Source organism: Clupea harengus, chromosome 21, assembly GCF_900700415.2.
Source record: "Clupea harengus chromosome 21, Ch_v2.0.2, whole genome shotgun sequence".
Lineage (NCBI taxonomy): Eukaryota > Metazoa > Chordata > Actinopteri > Clupeiformes > Clupeidae > Clupea > Clupea harengus.
The window spans coordinates 4,704,852-4,727,271 of NC_045172.1; the positions used below are offsets into that span (position 1 = coordinate 4,704,852).

General features: G+C 44.7%; 1 protein-coding gene across 5 annotated transcripts in view; it reads right to left on the bottom strand.

Annotated features, from left to right (window-relative positions):
- Positions 1-19,012, bottom strand: part of spega (striated muscle enriched protein kinase a) — a 46,535-nt gene extending 27,523 nt beyond the window's left edge. For 2 of the 5 annotated variants that reach the window (XM_031559058.2, XM_031559057.2), the window contains exons 1-6: positions 18,377-19,010; positions 17,510-18,086; positions 4,935-5,021; positions 3,844-3,979; positions 1,249-2,813; positions 299-445 (exon numbers count right to left, since the gene is read on the bottom strand). In XM_031559058.2, coding sequence (XP_031414918.1) covers positions 299-445; positions 1,249-2,813; positions 3,844-3,979; positions 4,935-5,021; positions 17,510-17,888 — 2,314 coding nt within the window. In that variant the 5' untranslated portion in view covers positions 17,889-18,086; positions 18,377-19,010. Of the gene's footprint in view, positions 1-298; positions 446-1,248; positions 2,814-3,843; positions 3,980-4,934; positions 5,022-5,750; positions 5,781-6,683; positions 6,727-7,095; positions 7,280-7,616; positions 8,304-17,509; positions 18,087-18,376 lie in introns of those variants that run through there. The other 3 variants (XM_042702940.1, XM_031559056.2, XM_031559055.2) reach the window with 3 other exon arrangements.
- Positions 19,013-22,420: the final 3,408 nt, after the last annotated feature.

Sequence of the window (22,420 nt, forward strand, 5' to 3'; positions counted from 1 at the left end):
TAGCTGGACATTTTTCTGTTCTGATCTTTTTCATTTGTTTTATATTCTCGTTGAAGCAGTCAGGATCATTTTTTCAATGGAAATAAACGTATTATCAAATAAGAATTTAAATATAATTACAAAAATAAGAATTTAGGATTCTAATATTCAATGGATCAGAAAAACGTAAAACTATTATTATACCCATAATGACGTGCGATTCGATACAATAATATTCTTCAACCCGAGTACCAGGCGTGCTATATTTAGAGTGAAGGCATGGCAAGGAATGCAGCTGTGATCCTGTCTGACAGCTTGCCTTGTGGGAGGGGGCTTCCAGCGATGACGCACTTGAGCTGCACCTCGGCCCCAGTGCAGGCCTCCGCGTCCCTCAGAGGAGTCTGGAAGTGGGGAGCCTCCGCTGGGGTCTCCTCGGCTGACATGTAGGAGTCATCGGAGGAGTCCGCTGGATGGTGGCAGCCAGAGAAATGCGTCACTTGTTTATATTAGGAGACCGGTGAAGTGTGTGTGGTGAAGTATGTGTGTGCTCGGTGGCCTCTTGTCAAGTGGTATAGGAGAGATACTGAATTGAACTGGGTCATATCATATGTGTCTGAATCGAGCCACCTGAAATACATATCTGAACTGTGATTTGAACTGAACTGAACCTATTTGAACTAAAGGTAGGTTCAGTTCAGTTCAAATTAATTAAAGACTCATCTGTGTTTGAAATTATGCTAATACCAAAATACCTACAAACCCAGACAAATCACATAGCTGACCCACATATCTCCCGACCATTAAAGCTGAATGGAACCAAACTGAGTGAAGTAACCAACAAAATGTGTGTTTTTATATGATAAATATGAATTTGTAAAAATGTGTACTTATTTGAGAAGTGCATTTATTGAAAACACTTAACATTGATATTGGATTAAAATAAACTGAAATCAATTTAGTACATTGCATCTAAAGCAAATTTTAAGAAAGTTATAAATAAGCACAAAGACAAAAATAGTGGTGTTATAGGTTTTGTTGCCATGAGATTATAGTAGCATAGTTTCTTGAATGATAACTACCTAGTTACCCACAAACACAAAAGAAACAGCCTGACCTATTTCTCTTCTGACTGAGACGAACAGTTGGGGACGTTTTGTTCAAAATTTTGTGCACGCAAAGGGCAGCAAGGGATAATTTTAGCACAACCTTCAGACACCCTAGTGTTTCACTTCACACGTATCATTATTCACCACAAATAGGTTGTCTCACCTTGTTCTGGTGATGTTGGACGACTGTGATGTGTCTTCCCCCGACTTCTCTGGTTTCTCCCCTTCCTTCCTTCTCTTCTTGTTCTCCTTTGGTCTATCCTATCTTCTTCTTCCTCATCCTCCTCTTCCATGGTTTCATCCTGAACAACAATGGTGGGGATGGTCAGTTTCAACCCCAGGGAGGGCCCTCTTTGTAGTTTCTCCCCCTTGGCTCTCTGAGATGTTGAGACAGGTGCAGTCTCCTCCTTGGCCCTCTGAGATGTTGGGACAGGTGCAGTCTCCTCCTTGGCCCTCTGAGATGTTGAGACAGGTGCAGTCTCCTCCTTGGCCCTCTGAGATGTTGAGACAGGTGCAGGCACTGAGCTGGCCAGCCGTGAGGGCTTCAGAGGTGGCTGGACCGGCACCTCTTTTGTTGGTGTGGACGCCTTCTGTATATGAGGGCTCGTAGATTTCCGTTCTTTCTTGGCAACTGGCTGTTCAGTCTCCTGCTTTGGTGCCATTTCTTTGAGGGGCTGGGGAATTGACGGGGTTGGGGATTCTCTGGATGAACTCTTGCGTGGCAGTCTGGGCGAACTCTGGCCTGGTAAGTTGATCGCTGGGAATATCCGAGGCTTGGCTTCGCCTCCTCTATCTGTCTCTGTTTTTCTGATCAGTGTGTCTTTTCCAGTCTGTGTCTTAGATCTTACAGAGCGTGATGGATCTTGCTCCTTCAGAGGCTGTTTCTCCTCTGTTCCTCTTTGAAGATCACTTTGTATTCTGACTGAGTTCTGTGGTGGCAGCTCTACTTTATCAGGCTCTGCAGCCTTCGTTTCAAGCCTTTTCTCCCGATCCTGAAGTTTCTGAACGACCTCGGGTGGGATAGGCTCAAGTTTGCCCAGGAACTGCTTGTCTGTCTCGCAGAGCTGTTCTGTGGACATAGCCTTTTTCAGGCTGGGCCTCCCGACAAGATGTTTGATTCGGTGGAGCTCCTCTGTGAATTTACTCTGAAAATTCTGGACCTTCTGAGCATAGCTTCTGCTGCTGCTGCTGCTGCTACTCTCCTCCAGCGAAGATGCCTTCTGCTTGAAGAATGACCTCTTCAGAGCCACGTCTGATGTCGCTTTGTCTTTTGTGGCTCCTGTCTGTTTGCTCCGGTCGTCTGAGTCGATGGATGCCGCTCGCCCGAACTTCATCCAGGAGCGACCTGATGCCGACCCCTTCGGGACGTTTACGCTGTGCCTGCGCTCCTCGAAGGCTCGTACCTTGTCGATGATCCTGGAGCCGCTTCGAGAGAGTGTCGGGGTCTGGCAGGTCATAGAGTCTCTGCGTGAATCCTGAGAGTCACTGCTCTGGGAGGACGCGTAGGACTTGGAGCTTTTCGCTTTCGCCTTAACATCAATGATCTCCTGGTGGGTCATGGGGCCACCCAAGTTCTGCTGTTGGCCACTGTCGCTGGGCAACGATGCGTCGGGTCCAGGTTCATCAGAACCAGGCAGGGGGGATGTCACGGAGGAACACTGTTGTGTTTGACCCAGTGGGGACTGAACACTGGGGGTGTTGACCTTTAAAAGGGTGTCCACTTGGTTCCTGGAATGTGGGCAGTTGGGGAAAATGTATGGTTAGGGCAATGGTCTTCCAGGGGGGGGAAAGGTTGGGTTGGTGGAGGTTGAGGCCACACCATTAAGGATGCATGTTAGAGAGGGAGACTGGGGGATATCAGTTTGTGGGTGCACAGAGCAATCTTTTGGTGAAATTCAACATTAAGATCTAATGTTGACAATGGGTATCGGTCACTTCGGATACAGATACGTTTAGAATGATGTTTCTGTTAATGTGACTATGAAAAAAAATAGGCACTTTAATCTTTACTGATCATATAAACTATATAAAACATGCGTGATCATTGAAAGAAACATGCCATGTCACAGCAACCGAAAAACAGTGACATGCAAACACTCCAAGAAATTTTAAATTAATTTACTTTCTGGTTCACTTTTGTAACTATTCGTAAACATTTAATGCATATTACATATTATAAATAACACTTTATATATATGTCACAATACATAATATGACATAAGACTACAGCTATTTATATCATAGACAGATACACTGTCTTAGTCTTACTTCTTGTCAGATAAACTGTTATAAAGTATCTATAAAATGTTTATGAATGGTTACACAAATAACCTCATTCAAAGATGGAATCCCTTAAACAAGGATGGAGTCAAAGGAAAGCATGGGTTTTCAAAGTAAAGGTATTGAGAAATAACTGATGACGAATGTCAACTAAAACAAATGAATGGAAAACTAAAAAGTCACTAGATTTTGGGGTTTGTATAGACTCCTGTCAGTCAGTGTAATTGTAAATGGGCCTGTTTTGTTTTTTTGGTCATTTTTGTTGTTGTGTCCCCTCTGCCCCTGCTCTCAAGGATGTATATTCAAAGTCCTTCCTCCGTAGAGGCTAAACATGCTGCCACAGTAATCGCTGCCTAGCGACGTGCTTTCCTCCGACTCCCACGAGGGCCGGGCCACACTGGCCTGGGATGCCCGCAGCAGGGCCTCCACGCCCAGGTGCCTGACGGGGGGGCTCTCTACACCCCCCAGGTGTGCTTGCCTGCCAGGCTGAGATGGGTCTGCCAGGCCGGGGGGTCTGGAGCCGAGGGGGAACACCTCCCTCCCCACCACGGGGTCCTGGACACCTCTGGGGTCGTGACCATAAGGATCCAATGTGCGGTCAGCCATCTTCATACCTAAAGAGATGAATACAAACACACAAATACTGTTGTGTAAAACATACACACTGCACAATGTCACCACATAGCTACACTGCCACATAGCTGCAGTGTAGGTTGGAAAGTAATTGAATTGAATACCTAAGACATGAACATAAACACTTTGAGCAGCCACTGTTGAATAACGTTGGATTGGAGACTAGAAATTCTTGAGTTTACATTTTCATCAACACAATTAGTATTCCGCCAGAATGAGAACAAACAGTGGTTAAAAACTAACACAATATGCCCACTCGGGGAGTCCTGTTTTGCTCTGAATCTGAATAAACATTAAGTGTGGGCAGCTTTGTTTGCCAGAGGCGAGAACAAATGTTGAATCAATCAGTTTGGCTGAACAGCAAAAAAAAATATTCCCATTCCTTCCCGTTCTGTTTGCTCCTTTAGAGCTGTCATTATCACTGTTACCGTGCCAACATAAAACTCTAGAGAGTGTGAACAGTGATGTGTGTGTGTGCTACACGGCAACCGATGACAGCACATGAATTTGATTTGTGTTACTCGTGAACTCCTCAGGTTCTATAATTAGACTGGTGACTTCTTTATGCATCTGTGTAGTTTTTTTTCATGAGAGAGGACTGGAGAGGTGTAAAACCAGACATTTCAAAAGCCTCATCAAAGTTAATACTGGCTTCTCCTTCCTAAAAGCATTGGCCAAGCTGTTAAGTGACTGTGGTCCTCTCCTTGTGTACGGATACGGTTTCCCCAAACAATTCACATTGACATATATATCTTGAGGACATTTAAACCTATTTGACTATGAAATATCTTCATATAAAATCAGATAACATTTAACAAAATTAAAGCAATGTACTTTATATTTTCATTAGGAGAAGGACATAAAACTGTGTCTGAGTCTCTGTCAAGAGCACAGGTAAGCACAGACAGACACTTCGACAGACAGACAGATAATTACCTGTCTGGCCCTGCGCTCCTTTGCCTCGCTCTCTGGTCTCCATGGGGACCTGCGCCTCCGCCGTCTCATCCTCGGTATTCTCTGAGTCTGGAGAGGAGGAGGAGGAGGAGGAGGAGGAGGAGGAGGAAGAGCAAGGGGCCAAATGACATTAAACACAGCATCCCTAATCACATTTCATGCCGACATGACTGAGGATAGGGGGCAGATAAGCTGAACAGGTGGCATCCAGGTGCATTAGAGGACCATGATTCACCCTCTCCGCCCCCTCCCCCCCCCCCCCCCCAACCCCCAACCCCTTTGCCATCCAGCCCCTCTCCATCAAGCCTCTTCAAAACAACACTGCAAATAGACTGACATGAAATATAACAGGGGTGAGCACCGAAGCAGCTTGCTTTTCCAAAAGTGAGTTTGCTTGGCAGATGAGAATACAGCATGTGTGCGATGACTAATGTTTTCTTTCTCAGCAGTGCTCACAAGACAATGCTGACGCACAAACGTCAAAACTCATTTCACAGCCTACGCCACACTGCCCTACCTACAGTATGCCGGTGCACAGAGGCCGTTATGAAATACACCACAGTATTTCTCTTCAAATATGAAGACAGAAAAAGCCTTCCTTGAGTGCTTACGGCTGCCTTATTAGAGGACTAATCTGCATATGAAACAGGATATGAAAGACATCTAGAGCATATTTTTGCATTTTTAATACTCTGAATGAGGGAATGAAAAGGGGAATGGGAGACTGGAGATCAGTCGGATGAAAGAAGTGCAGCAGTAAAAGATGTTTTCTTTTGTTTTATTTGGGTTTTTTTTTACCAGAGGTTTGCTTCCTGCAGGAGCGGAAAACTTCACTTCCATAGTGGCAGCAAAAAAGGAGTAAACAGAGAAGCACAGTTACCATAGAAACCAGTGTCTTAGTCTGACACACACACACACACACACACACACACACACACACACACACACACACACACACACACACACACACACACACATACACACACACAAGCGCATTCTTTACACAACCTATCCGATCCAAATACAAACAAATACACGTACACACAAAAACACATGCAGACCCATATTCGCACATAACCAAGCTCCACTAAAATATACACACCCAAGATCAACCTGACAGTGCACACAGCTTTCTTGGATTATGACAAGCAATTTCATGGCTTCACTTTGTATCAGTCTACTGACTTTAAATTATAAAAGAGACAGTTATAGGCTACAGTGGCTTATACACACCCATGGAAATAATACTTCAAGCCCAAATATTCAAAAGACAATCACTTATTTATTTCAAATGAACACAAGGAATTACTAAAACTGATAAGATTAACCTATACCTAATCAAACATAACAAGTCTTTAAAGGGTTTCTACATCACCGGTGTCCAGGTCCTACGCAACACTGCGCAGTCATTGCTTCAATTAAGAGCTGTTGCTACACAAGATCATACTGAACATGCATCTGTCAAACACATTGCCATCCTGTCAGCTTTGCCCATGACTACAGTAATCATAAAACTTGAGGTAGGAAAAGATAGCTTTGCCCATGACTACAGTAGCCATCTAACCTGAGGAATAAAAGACAGCTTTGTCCATGACTACAGTAATCATAAAACCTGAGGAATAAAAGACAGCTTTGCCCATGACTACAGTAATCACCTAACCTGAGGTATTAAAGACAGCTTTGTCCATGACTACAGTAATCACCTAACCTGAGGTATAAACCTACACACACCATGAGTAAATCTCCCAAAGGTCCGGTTGGAGTGGCCAGTTTTCTGCAAGAAAACGAAAACTCACTTTAGAACACATTACATAATGGATAATATCATCACATAGATCAGATGAGTATGTCTTAGAAAATGTGTCATTGATTTATATAATGAAATAAAACATTTGTAAATTAAAACCCCCTGTTGTTTAGTATATGTTCTATACACCAGATAGATATATCTTAGAAGGTGTTATTGATTGAAATAAAATGAATTTAAATATGTGCAAATTAAAGGCACAGGCTTCCCTTAAACAAGTTTCAACCCTAAGGATTCCTAGATTAATCCACCTACTGTGCTCCCTCCTCGGAGCATCCTGTCATGAGCGAGCGCCTGTATGGTGCCGAGTCCCGGTGGCAGACGGCGCTAGTTTACCGTAGCTTCATGTTGCCGCGGCACTGTTGTGTATTTCATCACTCCGGGAATGACTGCGCAGTCGGTAGATAATCTCTCCTCTCTGCCTCCTCTTTCCTTCTTTTTTTCCTATCTCTTTTTTTTATTTCATTTATTTGGTCACCCCACCATTTCCAGCAGTTGAGGCGCGTGCTGCTCTGCTACCCTGGCAACAAGACATAAAAATGGCCCCAGAAGAACTCCCAATATCACTGATTTCACTGATGTAGAAGCCTTTAATAATTTTAGGCAACTGCGCAGCAACACCAATTCTCTGACAACCACACAACTGTTTGTCTACAGGCTACAGCTCGTACAGTCAGGAAATATCGGTCAAACATGGCTGGTAAACTAGATCCTCTCTGGTGTTTGGTGTTTGGCTGTGGGAAGTGTGTCAATGATATGCAGTTCCTGACAGGTGACCTTATGCTGTCTAGACACGGCGATAGGAAGCTGGCATTAAGAAAAGAGTGTGAGGAGAACACAAGGAACTCTTTACTCACCTGGAACCTTTTCTTTGACCAGATCTTCTTCATGATTTCATCAAGTCCAAAATGTGCAGAATAAGATCAATGGGGCACCTGTTGGTAGCTTGATGGTTAACACCTCAAGAGATTGACCTTTTTACTCCAGCAAACTAAACCACATTTCATGGGTTTGTTGGTTTTGTTTTGTTTAAGGAATCAAATGACTAAATTAGGAATATTAGGAATAAAAGAGTCCAGCCCGCTTCAGAAATGGTCCACTGATTCTTGTGTGAATCCCTCCAGTAGATGCTGGGCATGAGCCCCAGTGAGCGTCAGGTGTGGGAGCAGATGATCTCGCTCTCGGCATCCCTCAGCCACGCGCATCCTCCTCCACGGGGGGGAAGGGGGAACAAAAGGAGCCCCAGCCTCAGGTTCAGCTGCTGCTGCTGCTGCTGCTGGTGATGGTGGTGGTGCTAGTGCTGGTGGTGTGGTGGAGGCAGAGGCTCCAGAGCGGAGAAAAGAGCATCGCTGGCCAGGAGGGGGACCCACAGCGGGGAACCGAGGTCAGAACCAAGAGGAGGGTGGGACGGGGGAAGCTTACCGGCATCAGGACAAAAGCAGAGGGAAAATATGCCGCCCGCACTTGCAGACTCCCTTTCTCTCTCTGTTCCTTGCCTCTCTCTCTCTCTCTTTCTCACGCTCCTCCTCTTCTCTCTTTCTCTCACACACACGCTTGCTCTCTTCCTCTCTCTCACACCAACCCCCTCTCTTTTTCTCTCTGACACTCTCAATCTCTCTCTCTCTCTCTCCCCCTTGGCCACTCTCTCTGTGACGTCACTCACAGCCTCAAGCAATAAAAGAGAGAGAACAAGAGAGAGGGAGGGCAAAAGCTCAGTACATCCCACAGATGCTATAGGCTCTGTCAGAGAGGGGGTGAGAAAGGAAAGAGCAAAAGAAATGGAGGGATGCCTACTTCCAAAGTGAAAACACTGCAAATGTTCCATTACATCTCCCCTCTTTACCTTTTCCCCTCGCCTTATTAATATCTCCAGAGAGAAAGAAAGAGGGAGAGATAGAGAGAAGGGGGTGGAGGGAGAGAGGGGCAGAGAGAGGGAGTGTGATAAAGAGAGAAAGAAGGTGCTGAGGGGGAGGGGAGAGAGAGAGAAAGAGAGAGAGAGAGAGAAAGAGGGAGAGAGAGAGAGAGAGAAAAATGTGGGAGCAAGAGATGGAAGAGGAAGAGAGAGATAGAGAGAGAGAGAGAGAGCAGCTCACATCACATGAATTATCCATTGGGAATCTGTCTGGAGCTGTGATGTCACAGTAACTGAGGGAGTGATTGGGGATGCTGGAACTGTGATGAACAGCAACCTGAAAGTGACATCAGTTCCTCTCCGCACAGCTTCAGCACCAGTCTGCAGCACCCAGCCCCCGAGTCCCATCTCTCCAGTGTCCATTAGCATTGTGACACCAAACATCTCCATATTTGATGCATTGGCTATTACCAGCTCTCCCATCTCATGCATACAAATATCACCACGCTCACGTTCACATACAGTCACATACAGTGGGGAAGAAGGATCTGGACAGTGTCTGAGTTATGTGAAGTAAGATGAACACGCGGTGTGCAGTCGGCAGTGCCACCCGCGCTTGCATCAATTTGAATATGGTCCTGTTTGTGTTAAATCACAGCTGTTTATTTTAATGCAGGCTCACACCAGCGGCATCATATGCTGTTTGCGGCACACAGTCTAATTAACTGGTACACGCGCACACACTCTGTCAAGCTCACAGAAACGCCTGTCACTGGAAGCTAATCCATCAAATGAGAGCGAAAATAATTAGAGACCTTGCAGGCCCAAGCCATATCCTGATCAAAATCCAATGCCTGGGATTGAGAAAACACATTTGGCTTATTAGGTTTTTCTGCCATTCGTGTCTTTTTTTCCCCCTTCCCGACCATTTCATTTTATTGATAAATCATTACTGTGTGGACAAAGCGACGGGAGAATGTGCTGCCCCTCTTTCTGGCCAGCTCGTATAGTCAGCAGTCGCTAAAGCGTTACACACACACACACACACACACACACAGAGAGAGAGACACACACACACAAACCGTCTCGGGGGATTTCTTGCAAACGCATGCAAATCAATAAAAACACTCTGTGCTAAACGAGACAAGCTGCCCGCTTCACATCTCACTTAACCAGGATCGATGTGGACAGAAGATGGCATCACAACACACTCCAAATGCACAATTAGCCTTATTCAAAAAATGGGAAAGAATTAGCAGACATGGTGATGAATCCTCAATGAGGAAACATCACTTGGACAGACATTTGACTGAGCAAGGAAAACTAACAGTGGATATGGTTTGTTTGCTCGCTTTTTTTTTGTGAACGTTTAAAAAAAATTGCCTGATATTGAACGAATGCATGGGGCACTAACTGCATGTGATAAACAAAGAATACACCATTCTGATTTTTCACAACAACCCAAAATGAACAGCACCCCAAATGAACAGCATGATCATTTATTTCTCGTTGCCACATTGTGTGCAACGAAACCGACAAAATGGAGATAATCACAGAACAGGGTTCATCACCATGGTGACAGTCAATGTGTGCAAAATATTAAAGGAATCAGCAGCAGTGTCAGCAGACAAGCATTCACAGGACCCTTTCCGCCGGTCGTGCTCGTGCAGGCTGCATTTGGCTGCATTTGGCCATTTGTATTCATCACATCCCACTGACTGAACGCCTTCTGTCTCAGCATTTGATGCTTTTCTGTCTATGGGGTTGATGTGTCCGGTGACCTCAATGTCGTAAGTTCAGATCCTGGGAAACGGATGGGTTCAGCACAGACTGCATGGATCAGCATGGATAGAATAGATCTAGTCCAGCCAAGTGATCTAGACCAGATCTAACAACTGGTCCAGATCTTATCCAGGGTTAGCTATAGTGTTTGTGTTCTCTTTCAGAGGAGGACATGTTGTTCACTGAAGTCTTCCACCCCAGTGTGTGGTGGTCCTATCACAAGGCTGTTGCCAGGCTACATCTGCCAATTAACAGGTTGAACCCAGTGACTGTTTCCCACAGTAATCTGTGGAGCCTCGTTCTCCACTGCCGGGTGTAATTTCCTGAGATAGCCTTGTCATTACCTGACCAATGGTATATGAAACAATGCTTTAAAAAGTGGCTACTGGGTGAATACGACAGTCCTACCTATTTTGAATTATGTGTGATTATGTGTCTTTCTCAGTGAAGAGCATATCAAAGTTTGATAGAGATACAGTTCAGTGCCATCCAACTGCTCTTGGCATGACCAACACAGTGCCATGTCTCCAACACATAACACCATGTTCATGTTTGCTCAAACATTGGCCCCCTCTTTGTTTTACGTCACACAACACGTTGGGGCTTTGTAACATGAGCCCAAAGGTATGCCACCTCAATTAATGACTCCTAAAGGGACGCAGTGTGTGTGTGTGTGTGTGTGTGTGTGTGTGTGTGTGTGTGTGTGTGTGTGTGTGTGTGTGTGTGTGTGTGTGTGTGTGTGTGTGTGTGTGTGTGTGTGTGGTGTGTGTGTGTGTGTGTGTGTGTGTGTGTGTGTGCGTGTGTGGTGGTGGTGGGGGGTTCTGAAACTAGAGCGGAGCTCTTAATCCTGCTCTGGATTGTGAACAGGGGGGGTGGGGGTGACATTTAGGAGGCGAACAAGCGCACCAACACGTCCAGAGAGTCACACCAACGTCGTGTCAACACTCTTTGTAGAGGACAATTTATTACGCCACTGGACACGAACACGGACGCGGAGCATTTAGTGCAGGTTAATTACGGCGGGGGGGGATGGTTGTGTGTTTGGTTTTTTCGTGTGGAGCTGCAGAGACATCAATAAACAGCCTGTTCGTGGAGCACTGGGAGACTCTCCGCTAATGCTACACACTCAACTCGACTCAGCGAAAACACAATAAAAGCTTTCCATTCCACAGCTTGGAGTCAATAAACATGTCGTCCTACACGCCACCTAAATAAATGATTACAAACTCATTTGAGTTCCTACACAGATTGCATCCCACCCACTCACTGCTCTGTCATTTCACAGTGTAATGGAGGCCATGGGTACTATGCCATGGAGGAGGATCTAATGTCTCTTTGAAATTGGGTGAATTACGTCAAACAATTAAGCACTGCCTGAAAGTCAAGCACAGAACTGATTTAACATATACTCAGATCTAACTTACAAACATTTAATATTTGTCATAGTCTCATTGTGGTTCGTGTCTATCCGCTCAGAAAGCAGGGGATACATTTTGACCTTGTGTGTTGCGGCTCAGGAATTCAGCTTGTTCTTATATTGCTGAGCACTCAGGCACTTTAGGGCTTTATCTTATCGCAATGTTTCAGACTTTCAGCACAGACTCTGTGTGCAAACTCTAAGACAATGAAAAAGATAGTGAGAGAGGGAGGGGGGGAGAGAGAGAGAAAAAGAGGGAGGACAGGGTTCAGGTTTGTGTCTTGCAAACTAAAATTAGGAGTTGTCCAGAGCTTGCGACCTGACGGACAGCAGCAGTTTTGCATGTAGACTGCAGCTCAACGGGGGGAGCAATCTCTCCACAGTACCCAGCTGCTAGGGTATATTGCTTTTAACACAACCACATTACTGCTGTGTGTGTCTCTTGTATCCAGTTCCTCAGTAGCAAGAAAACATTAGCAAAACATTAGCAAAACTTTGAGCAGACTTTAAGACATGTCTACACAAAGAGGTACAGTATGTGACTTTCAAATGCCCTTAACATATGGTTTCAGCAATGTGGATATGAATTATTCAGTTCACAAGGGTTTCATAAGACCTTAAGTGGTCCACCACACTGCTTCAACTGTTATGAATCATAACAGGAACATCCTGGTAAAACAAAAATGATATAAAGGGTACAATGCTAATGTGATCCCAGATGGCATTGTACTTTTCTGAGTAAGAACACATTCGAAACAAAAAGATGTTTAAAAGCTGAAGATTAGAATTGGTCTGTAGCAATAAGGATATGGATCATAACTAAAGACACAATGCATGTAGACACATAATAGCGTCCTGATACAGTCTATCTATTGGAGCGTGCCAGAATGTTGTGCTTCTGTGAGTGTGCGTGATGTAATGTATTTCCTGCGATCCTAGGAGTTCCAAGTCAATGTTACTTCTGTGATTAGTATACAAATTCAGAATGTGCCCATGTGAGTTTGCGTAACTAGTGTGTAATTCTCTTGTTATTTAGTCTGTGTGTTATGTGTAATGTCCTGGTGTAGTTTTCCTCGTGTATTAGAGTCTTTGTCTACCCTTGCCCTGTGTGTTATGTCTGTGTATAAGATCCCTGCCATCCCGCCCAGTCAGTATCAGTCCGGAATGCTGTGTGTGGTTAATAATAAAGTTTTATGTTTCAATGGTGATAGTGCAACAATGTGCAAGCTTGAAAGAAACTAGTGTCAATTACCTGTTTATAACAAATACAAATATTAAATATTATCATTGGAGAACGATATACTGTATAATGTGTAGTATATTGTCATAAAGTACATTGCATTACACTCAAATGTGTGTTGTCCCTGTTTCCAAGTTATTACAGTAAGAAAACAAGTCAGGACATAACTATGGATTGATGTCATCTGCCATACATTCAAATTACTACTGTGAGCCAAAGTGGCAAAAGCCTGTTTCTGCCAGACATCCCCAATCTCAAAATACAGTGCCATACCCTGAACCTTAAAATTCTCATATTACACTTTAAATAAAGTGCATTTTTATCAGACGTTCTCCTGATTAAGAACCCAAGTGTAGGACTCCAAGACTGACAACCATTCAGAGAAGCATGCAGCTTGAATATATGATACCCTGGCAAACAGATGTCAAAGTTCAGCCGACACATCCAAAACCGTCTCGTCCTCTGTCACAAAAATACTGGCATAGTCTCTCTAAGAATAGGCAGACTCCCCAGTATGTCAGCCTACAGAACACAGGCTAGTCTTACACACCAACCAAGACGTGTCCATTTTAAGCATTACAGTACGATGCCTATAACTGGCAAGACAGCTAGTGTAAAACAGACATTCCACGATAGAGATTATAACCCAGTTAATATGAATTACACGCAAGCTTACTGGAGACACTTCTTTCTTTTCCCCAGGTTATGAAAAGCTCCCTATTTCAAAACGCAGCCCCATTGATGTTGCAGTAAATATCAGCATGTCAAAGGTCCTCTTTCATCCAGCGCCCAAGAGCCGGAAATCAAACAAAGCCATTTTCTGGCTTCCCTGCCAAATAGTGATTAGCTGCAGGGGGTAGAACATGGAAATGTCATCCATTGCCCCCGAAGATTCAACATGAAGTGAAAGCATAATGATCGTGCTCGAAAGACCATTGTCACCCATTTTGCTTCTAATTCAGAATGTAAGCCTGCTTATAGTATTCACTAATGGAACTGGAGCTAGAACTGTAATAGTACTAGAACATTTGCTCCATCCCTATCCAGTCATTGAGGCCTTATGTGACACGAGGCACGCAAGAGACTAGACTATCCAGTCATCTCTTTGATGCATTTCTCACAGATTTAGTTGAAGACTAAATCCGACTGGGTAACCGAAATACAACAATTTTCACTTCATTAACCTTGAGCGACTAACATTAATTATTTAACTTATGTAAATGACCACCCCATACCATAGCATTCTTAATCAATAAAACATGGCCCATACACCTTCAATTATTCTTTCAGGTGTCTGATTCACGATTCAAGAGTATTTTGGGCAGGTTTGCTCGTCGTTCTGCTCATGAATCAGTGTAATAATGCAAGCCTCCAGCTGTCTCATGGGGCTGTGTGGCTTCAGTGCCTCTGAGATTGATTTGCTCTGAGGAGGGATAGAAATGAAACAAGAGCATTTGCATATAGACACCCGGCGGCCTCTGAGCCTTTCATGGTTGAGTAACAGCCATGAAACGGAGTCCTGTTGTAAACTTATGACACATTTCACAAAATCACTTTCACTGACACCCCTGGCAACAGGGGTCATGTGAGTCCCAGTTGTGTGTGTGTGTGTGTGTGTTGTGTGTGTGTATGTTGTGTGTGTTATGTGTGTGAGTGTGTGTGTAAGACAAAGATAGAGATCCACATATAGACATAGAGATGCAAATGTGTGCATGAAACTGACATAGAAGGAGAGGATGGATACAGACATTAATGCCTCTCCTTTAGGTTGTTTCTTTAATGTATGTGTTGTGTTGTGTAGGGTTGGGTATTATTTCTGTTATGTCCATAACGCTGGCGTAAACAGAGCCCTGACAGACGCCAAACGCAGCTCACCTCTCTGTTTCTTCTTGCTGGGCCCCCCAAAACTGTCCCTCCGGACGCTCCTCAAAGCCTTCCTCGCATCCAGCAGCTCTCTCCTAATCATGATTCCTCCTCGATGAATATCTCTCCGCAGACTTCTTTACTTCCCCCCAAAAACACAGACTCACACACATACACACACACACACACCTCCTCTGTCGCTCTCTTGCTCTGTCCTCCCCACTCTCAGGGTATCTCCAGGGCCCCCCCGAGTCCCGTCCGTGGACACCCCAAAAACTGCTCTGCCTGCCCGGGGACAGTGAGTGGGTCTGAGGGGGCTATTTCGGGATGCACATAATACACCTCTCCTGCACCCCTCTGGTGCCCAGCCTCTACACTAATACCAGCAGATTACACTCAGGGAAGAGCCGACCTTCACGCCTGCAGGGGAAATGTGCTGCCTTGTGCATAAACACACTCACACTCTTGTGGTGTGTGAACACACACATAGACAAACTTACACACAGACACACACACACAAACACACACACACACACACACACATTTATCATGTGGACATACATCATGCAACCAAATGCATGCCAAAAATGCTTAAAAAATGCTTTCAAAAACGTTCACACGGGACAATATGCATCCATTTGTATTAACAGCAGTTTTGATTGACATGCCTGTTTGTGTAACCTGAAGTTCTCCACTACAACTATCCTGTTGCCATGGACACACACACACACACTCACACACACACACACATTCATTGAATTTAGACATACTTCATTACAATCATCATCGACACTGACATCATTGCTGTCGTCATGACCACCACCTCCACCACCACCTCCACCAGTACCCTCCTCCTCACAGAGATTGACTCAGACACAATAAAGCCTGAGGTATGTCTATGTAGTGGAGCTATTATAGCGTATGATGTATACTAGAGTAAAGAGCTGAAACCAGATACATAGCACATACCAGCACATAAATATCTGGAGAGATAGAGAGGGAGGGAGAGAGAGGTCAGGGGGCAGAGGGAGGGAGAGAGAGAGATGGAGAGAGAGAGAAAGAGAGAGAGAGAGGGAGGGAGAGATGGAGAGAGAAAAAGAGAGGGAGGTAGAGAGATGGAGAGCTGGAGAGAGAGGGAGCAAAGTGGTGACAGATCAGACAGCTGTAACCCTTGCTCAGTCATGACTGAGGATTGTCACGCAAAGTTGACTTTCACCAGTGTGTGTGTGTGTGTGTGTGTGTGTGTGTGTGTGGGTGTGGGTGTGTGATTGTGTGAGTGAACCTATGTTTGTATATGTGTGTGTGTATGTGCATATGAGAGAGAAAGTCTGCGTGTGAGAGAGAGACAGAGTGATTGAGAGTGTGTGTGTGTGTGTGTGTGTGTGTGTGTGTGTGTGTGTGTGTGTGTGTGTGTGTGTGTGTGTGTGTGTGTGTGTGTGTACATTACAGATAGACAGACACCACACTCAGCCAAAGGTCACGATAGGCCCATGGTGGGTGTGAGAGAAGGAACCCATACCCGGCCTCAGCTGTGCCCAAACTTCAGCCGCCTGCGAGCCAGCCAGCCTGCCCAGCACAGTGATTATGATCTGGCCTCTATGGTGACGCCACACACCACACGCCTCACGGCACTGAGCATCACTGAGCATCATTGAGCATCATGCCGTGATTCAGCACTCTCAGTGAGTCACGCGCTGGAGGAAATAAATAGTGGTGACTAGGTCTTAGTCTTTTATCACACAGCGCGAGACCACTCAGTCCACCCCAGGGACAAACCAAAACGTTTTAGCGGCTAGAGTGAAAAATGGGGGAGGTCGGGGTCACAGAACCTGTCTACAGGCTACAGGAGAGTAGCATTTGTGGTTTAATGTTACATTCAGGGTGATGGAGATTAAAAAACTAAATTATGCTGTGGTTGTACTTGGTAAGTTAGGTAATATCAAAACACTAGTGTTTGGAAATGGTCATTCTTAGGTCATCATATTCACCGTTTGTGAGTGCATGCTTAGATAAGTGACCCTTTCACCTTTAAAAAGTCTTGGTCACATTTGTCCTAGACACCCTCATTTTTAAGGTAGAGCATCCAGCTCAGTCTGTCATGCAATTTATTGTTAATTTTTTACCTGGGGACCATCGACACACATACGTATGCACAGACAGATGCTGGAACATCCACTTTTCTTTGCTATTGCAACTGATAAATGAAGGCGGCATGACTAATGATCTGTCTCTGCAGATTACATCTGAGGGCTCATGTGACTGACTGTGGTGTACTCCGGTCTCACCCCAATTTTAGATGCATTTCAGAAACGTTCTTTTGCACACTGATTCCATTTACAGTCAACACCTCTTAAGTTGCTTTTAGTGGGAAAGAACCAGGGAATATGTCTACCTCTCTGTCATCATATACTAATCAGATAATAATGGCACATTTAACCCTTGCTGTCACTATAAAAGTTCTCTAGACTTTTTTTCCCCCTGTCAGAAATAAACTGAGACTGAAATATGTTTAACCCTGATCTGGCACGCTGAAGACTTGCTAATTCTTTATGCAATTTCACATAGTCATCATAGCTTTAGCTTTAGCTCATCTTACCCTCTCCCAGGTCCAGCACGGCCAGCACAGCACTGCTCCTGGCCTCCCCCCGAGCATTCACTGCGACGCAGGTGTAGAGGCCTCCGTCGGAGGGCTGGCAGTCTCTGATCCACAGTCCACCTGGGTCCCGCTCGTTGCTAGCGACCGGCATGTCGCCATGGTACCAGTGGAGTGCGGGCTCGGGGTAGCCCCCGACCGACACCCGGAGACGCACGTCACACCCAGTCGCCACGGCACCGCGCTTGAGCTTGCGTAGGAAGACGGGCGGCGCCGAAGCAGGCCGATCCTGGCCCAAAAGGTCCACACTTTCAGGTCCCCTTGCAGAGGGCATCACAACTCTCTCTGGTACGGTTCTCGAGGGAAACTGTGCCCTTCGCATGGCAAAATCAAAAGTGCCAACTTTCCGCAAGCTGTGGTGTGCCCACTTGGCATCAATGAGAGACCTCCAGGGTTTGATTAGTTATTGTGTGTTGGCATGAAGGCCCACTGCGTGTCCATCTCCAACGTCTCCGACTGCCTCTCATAAACCACCCAAGATCCCCTTTCCATGGTCCCAGCTGTACACCGCCACAACTATCTGCACATATTGGATTATGATGTTAGAACCAGCACAACAACAAAAGCTTTTAGTCATGGTCTTTCATATACATATCATTATGTATTAAACTTTAAGTATGTATTAAGCCTTATCTTATTATTAGTAGTATTTATCCATTTATTAAAAGACTAATTCATTCTGTATGATGCAATACATAACTGAGGATGAAGCATTAGCAAATGTTTACTGTTGTCGTTACTTAAGTGCTTTCTTCTCTTGTTAAAAAGCTAGTGCCCTTGAAGTGTTGAAAAGGGAAAAAAACTGATTACCTTTGGCTTATTACTGCACTGCAATGTGCAGGGGCTTTCCCTGATCAGCTTGCCTCAGGTTCTAAGACCTTCGGATCATGAAGCATTAGCAGGTCCCGGTCTCGCCACTCCAAGAGGAGGAGAGCTCAGCAAGACAGAAGGCTCCGGGTCTCTGTTTACCAGCTGCTGGAACACCAATGTCACTGAGACATAGAGTCACTCCCAGACTTCCACTTATCTCTCTCTATCCCCCTCTCTCTCTCTCTCTCTCTCTCTCTCTCTCTCTCTCTCTCTCTCTTTCTCTCTCTCGGTTCTGACCCCTGCTCTTTCAGACGGGGTCTGGCTCCATACAGACTGTTCTCTTTTTTCCAGCCTCCTTTCCAATGCTAAGCTCTCTGTCAGTCAGCTTCCAAAAGCTCCACAGTCAACTCAACTTCACTCTTTTCAAAATGGATTTTAGGGGCTCTGCCCGTCTCTGTCCTACTCTTTCTCTCTCTCCCTCTCTCTCTCTCTCTCCCTCTCTCTCTCTATTTCTCTACCTCTCTCTCTCTCTCTCTTTCACGTGCTGACTCCCTGTGGAGGTGACAAAAGATTCCTACCAGCTTCAAAGTGACAGCTGTGCCCAGAATAGGTCACATTTTTTGGGCGGCCCCACACTGCCCCCCGCCCCCCCATCCACTAGCACATATGCACCCACAAACACACACAGACACACACACACACACACACAAACACACACACACACACACACACACACACACACACACACACACACACACACACACACACACACACACACACAGAGAGAGAGACACAAACACAGACCCTGATATAAATGCACAGGCACACAGATATACACAGTCACTCAGTCACTCACACACGCACACGCACACGCACACGCACACGCACACGCACGCACGCACACACACCCGACCCCTCCCTCCAGCCCTGTCCCTGAGCGGCCGGTGTGCTGAGGCTCTGGTTGACGGAACACAGAGTCTGCATGAGTGGGCTGTGATTCACTGGGCAAAGATAGCAACCAACCACCGGATCAGATCAACGCACTGCTGCCTGAGCACTTGAAACTCACGTGTTCAATTGTTTGTGCTTTTTTTTTTATTTCATTTATTTATTTATTTTAATCGAAATGTATTGTTATACACCAAAATGTGTTTTTGGCAAGGCATTTCTGCATGGTCTTTTTTAAGTATTTTATTGTGTCCAGTATTTTTGAGGCAAAGCATCTCAACAAAGGTCTTTTTGAATGTTTCTACTGTGTAGGAATATTTTCGTCTTTAGTTATTTCTGCAAGTTCCTGTTTCTCAGAAAACTCAGATATTAAATGAAGGACATCACTATTTGCACATTCATCAAAGTAAAAAAAAACGACCAAGAACAGGGAAAGTGCTCTCTGATAGTTGTATGGTCTTTGGTTAACATTATGGTAACTTCACATGATTATGAGGATTTATGACCATTTCAGGTGAAAACAGTTACTAACGTGAAAGTGTGTGTAGAGGAAACACTTATTGGGCACTTTACCAGGAAAAGCATCCTTGTTTCTCTTGATGAACATTACAAGTCCAATGAACATGTTTTATGTTTAAAGAGACCTTCGTTCTAACCCTTCACATTAACATTTTTAAAGGTCACAAAGGGATGTACCAAGCAGCATATGTCCGCCCCCTGCTGTTCATTTCTGGTGGTGCTAATCATGTTATCTGAACTTTTTTCTCACTGTCTGAATTCATTAGATTTGTCAATTACTGGATGACTCTTATTGTAACACCCAAGCCGAACACTGAGAGCTCAACATTTACATCATATCTAATATAGCAACTCAAATACGAAATCAATATTACAGTGACATTATTCATGGGGTTTATTCCACTCTGACAAAATGGTGGCAGCCAGCCAGACCTATAGGCAGTGAAGAGACAGGGGACTGGGGCCAAGCTAATGTGACAAATCGTTCATTGGTCACGGACAAGGCTGACCGACTCGGCCCGCCGTCTCAGTGGCGTCATGGGGCCACTCTAGTTACACAGTAGCATGAGAGAGAGAGAGACATAACGCCGCCTGTGTGTACTGCACGTCAGAACCAGCATGCTGCACAGCGCCAGAGCTCAAGCACAGTAGCACAGTCTCATAGCTGAAGAGTTGTGCATATCAGCTCAAGTCATTGTCAGCTAGTTGTAGATGTAGTTTAGCAGTGTTGGAGAGTAGTGAACTACATATGATCAAACTAGCTAGCAGTGTAACTACATTTTGCAGTAGCTTGCTGGTAGTTCAACTACATTAATATTTACATCGAATTTTGGGCCATAAAAAGAATAGAATGATTTTTTTAATGATTTTACCATTGTTTGTGTACTGTAATTGAAGTCCCTTTGACCAGCTCTGTCCCCTTTTTCCTTTATCCAAACCACCGTGAAGGCATGCCCAGGAAATGCGTCCGTCAGGCAGCCACCAGTCAGGCAACCACCACCACACACCTGACAGTGGAGGGCATAAGCAAAAGGGCTCAGCTATTTAAACAACCAAATCACCTCAAACCAAATAAGCCTAAAATGGTAGCCCAACAGTATTTTTGAATACTTAGGGTTTTTTTTCATTTAAAGGAATATTAATACATGTAATGTGGGGGTATGAGAGGGATATGCTGTAGCCTATTTAGTGATTAAGTGTCTTGTTTGGGATCCTCTCTGATGATACCTGACCTTGCGGGGGCTGAAAACACCCCAGCCAGGGAAGCAGCTTCATGGCCAAGGACTCTACACAGCAATAACATGCTTTTCCCCCATGCTTAGTCAAAGCTGACAGAGAGACAGGTGCAGGAGTATCACCCACTCCCATCCCTGCAAACCGTTTGAAGGTCAGTAGCAGCAAATGTCTCAGGACTGATTGGATACACCTGCTGATAGCAGCGTCAGCTATGGAGGTCTAAGGTCCCATGAATTATGCTGTGCTTAAGAATTGTACAACACAAATACAGGATGACTCCCCCCTTTAGCCGATTTAAAATAGCTCACGAACGTGTTTCCTGTCAATTCGTAAAGAAATTGATTGGGAATTGGGAATGTGCTGGCTTATTCACAACAATGTCAGGTTTTGAAATGTTACAGATGTAATACTTTTTCTGGCCGCTGGTAGAAAATTTGGCGTTGTTCCGAATTTGCCATCGTCCGTAATGAAACGCTGGTAGGAGACGCACAACCCCGCGCAGTCAATGTCTTCTCGAGCAACTGTAAATTATGTTTCCGAAAGTAAATAATGGTCCCATAAACCTTTTGATAGACCTCGTGAAACAAATATATGTAATAACTACTATTAATAGGAATGAAACAATATAATGAAATTATAAAAGTGGCTGTTAAAAGAATGGAGTGGCTAATAAAAATGTACCAGCTACTGTAGCTGATAGACCAAAAAGTTTGTTTTCACCCCTGGTCACATCCAAAATAGATGATGCTTTATATGGACTGTAAAGTGTAAAGGGCCGTATAAAAAAGACAACATAATTGAGTTGCTTTGACACCCTTTTTGTTGTATCAAACCGTGTGGAATCGTGAAATTTGTGTATCGCTGCACCCAATAATCCTATAGTCTTCAGATACTTCGAAGAACAAAGGGCCTCTGTGCGTAGGCTATACCATTAAAGTCATGCCAACTGCCTCTACCAACATTCAAATGCTGGGCCTATTTGTGGGACTGCAGCACCGAGACAGATAGTGTAAATGGACATCCAGTGTTTTTCTGTCTCTGTTCTCTTATCATTTCCCAGTACCTCATCTTCTGTTTGGGTTTGTGCTATCTCAGCAATACAAAAACACACTCCCAACTCTCTTCTTTGTAGAAAGTCAGAGTGGTTTGTCTAAAACGTCACAAATCTAGTGAGCACACACACACACACACTCTCTCTCTCTCACACACACACACACACACACCATTGTCTTGTCAACACGCTGACAGTCTCTCTCTTATAAACAATGTAACAGTAACTGTCAGGGAAGGTCAAACGACTGTTGACTCCTCCATTATCAGTACGAGGACAAAAAAAGTTAG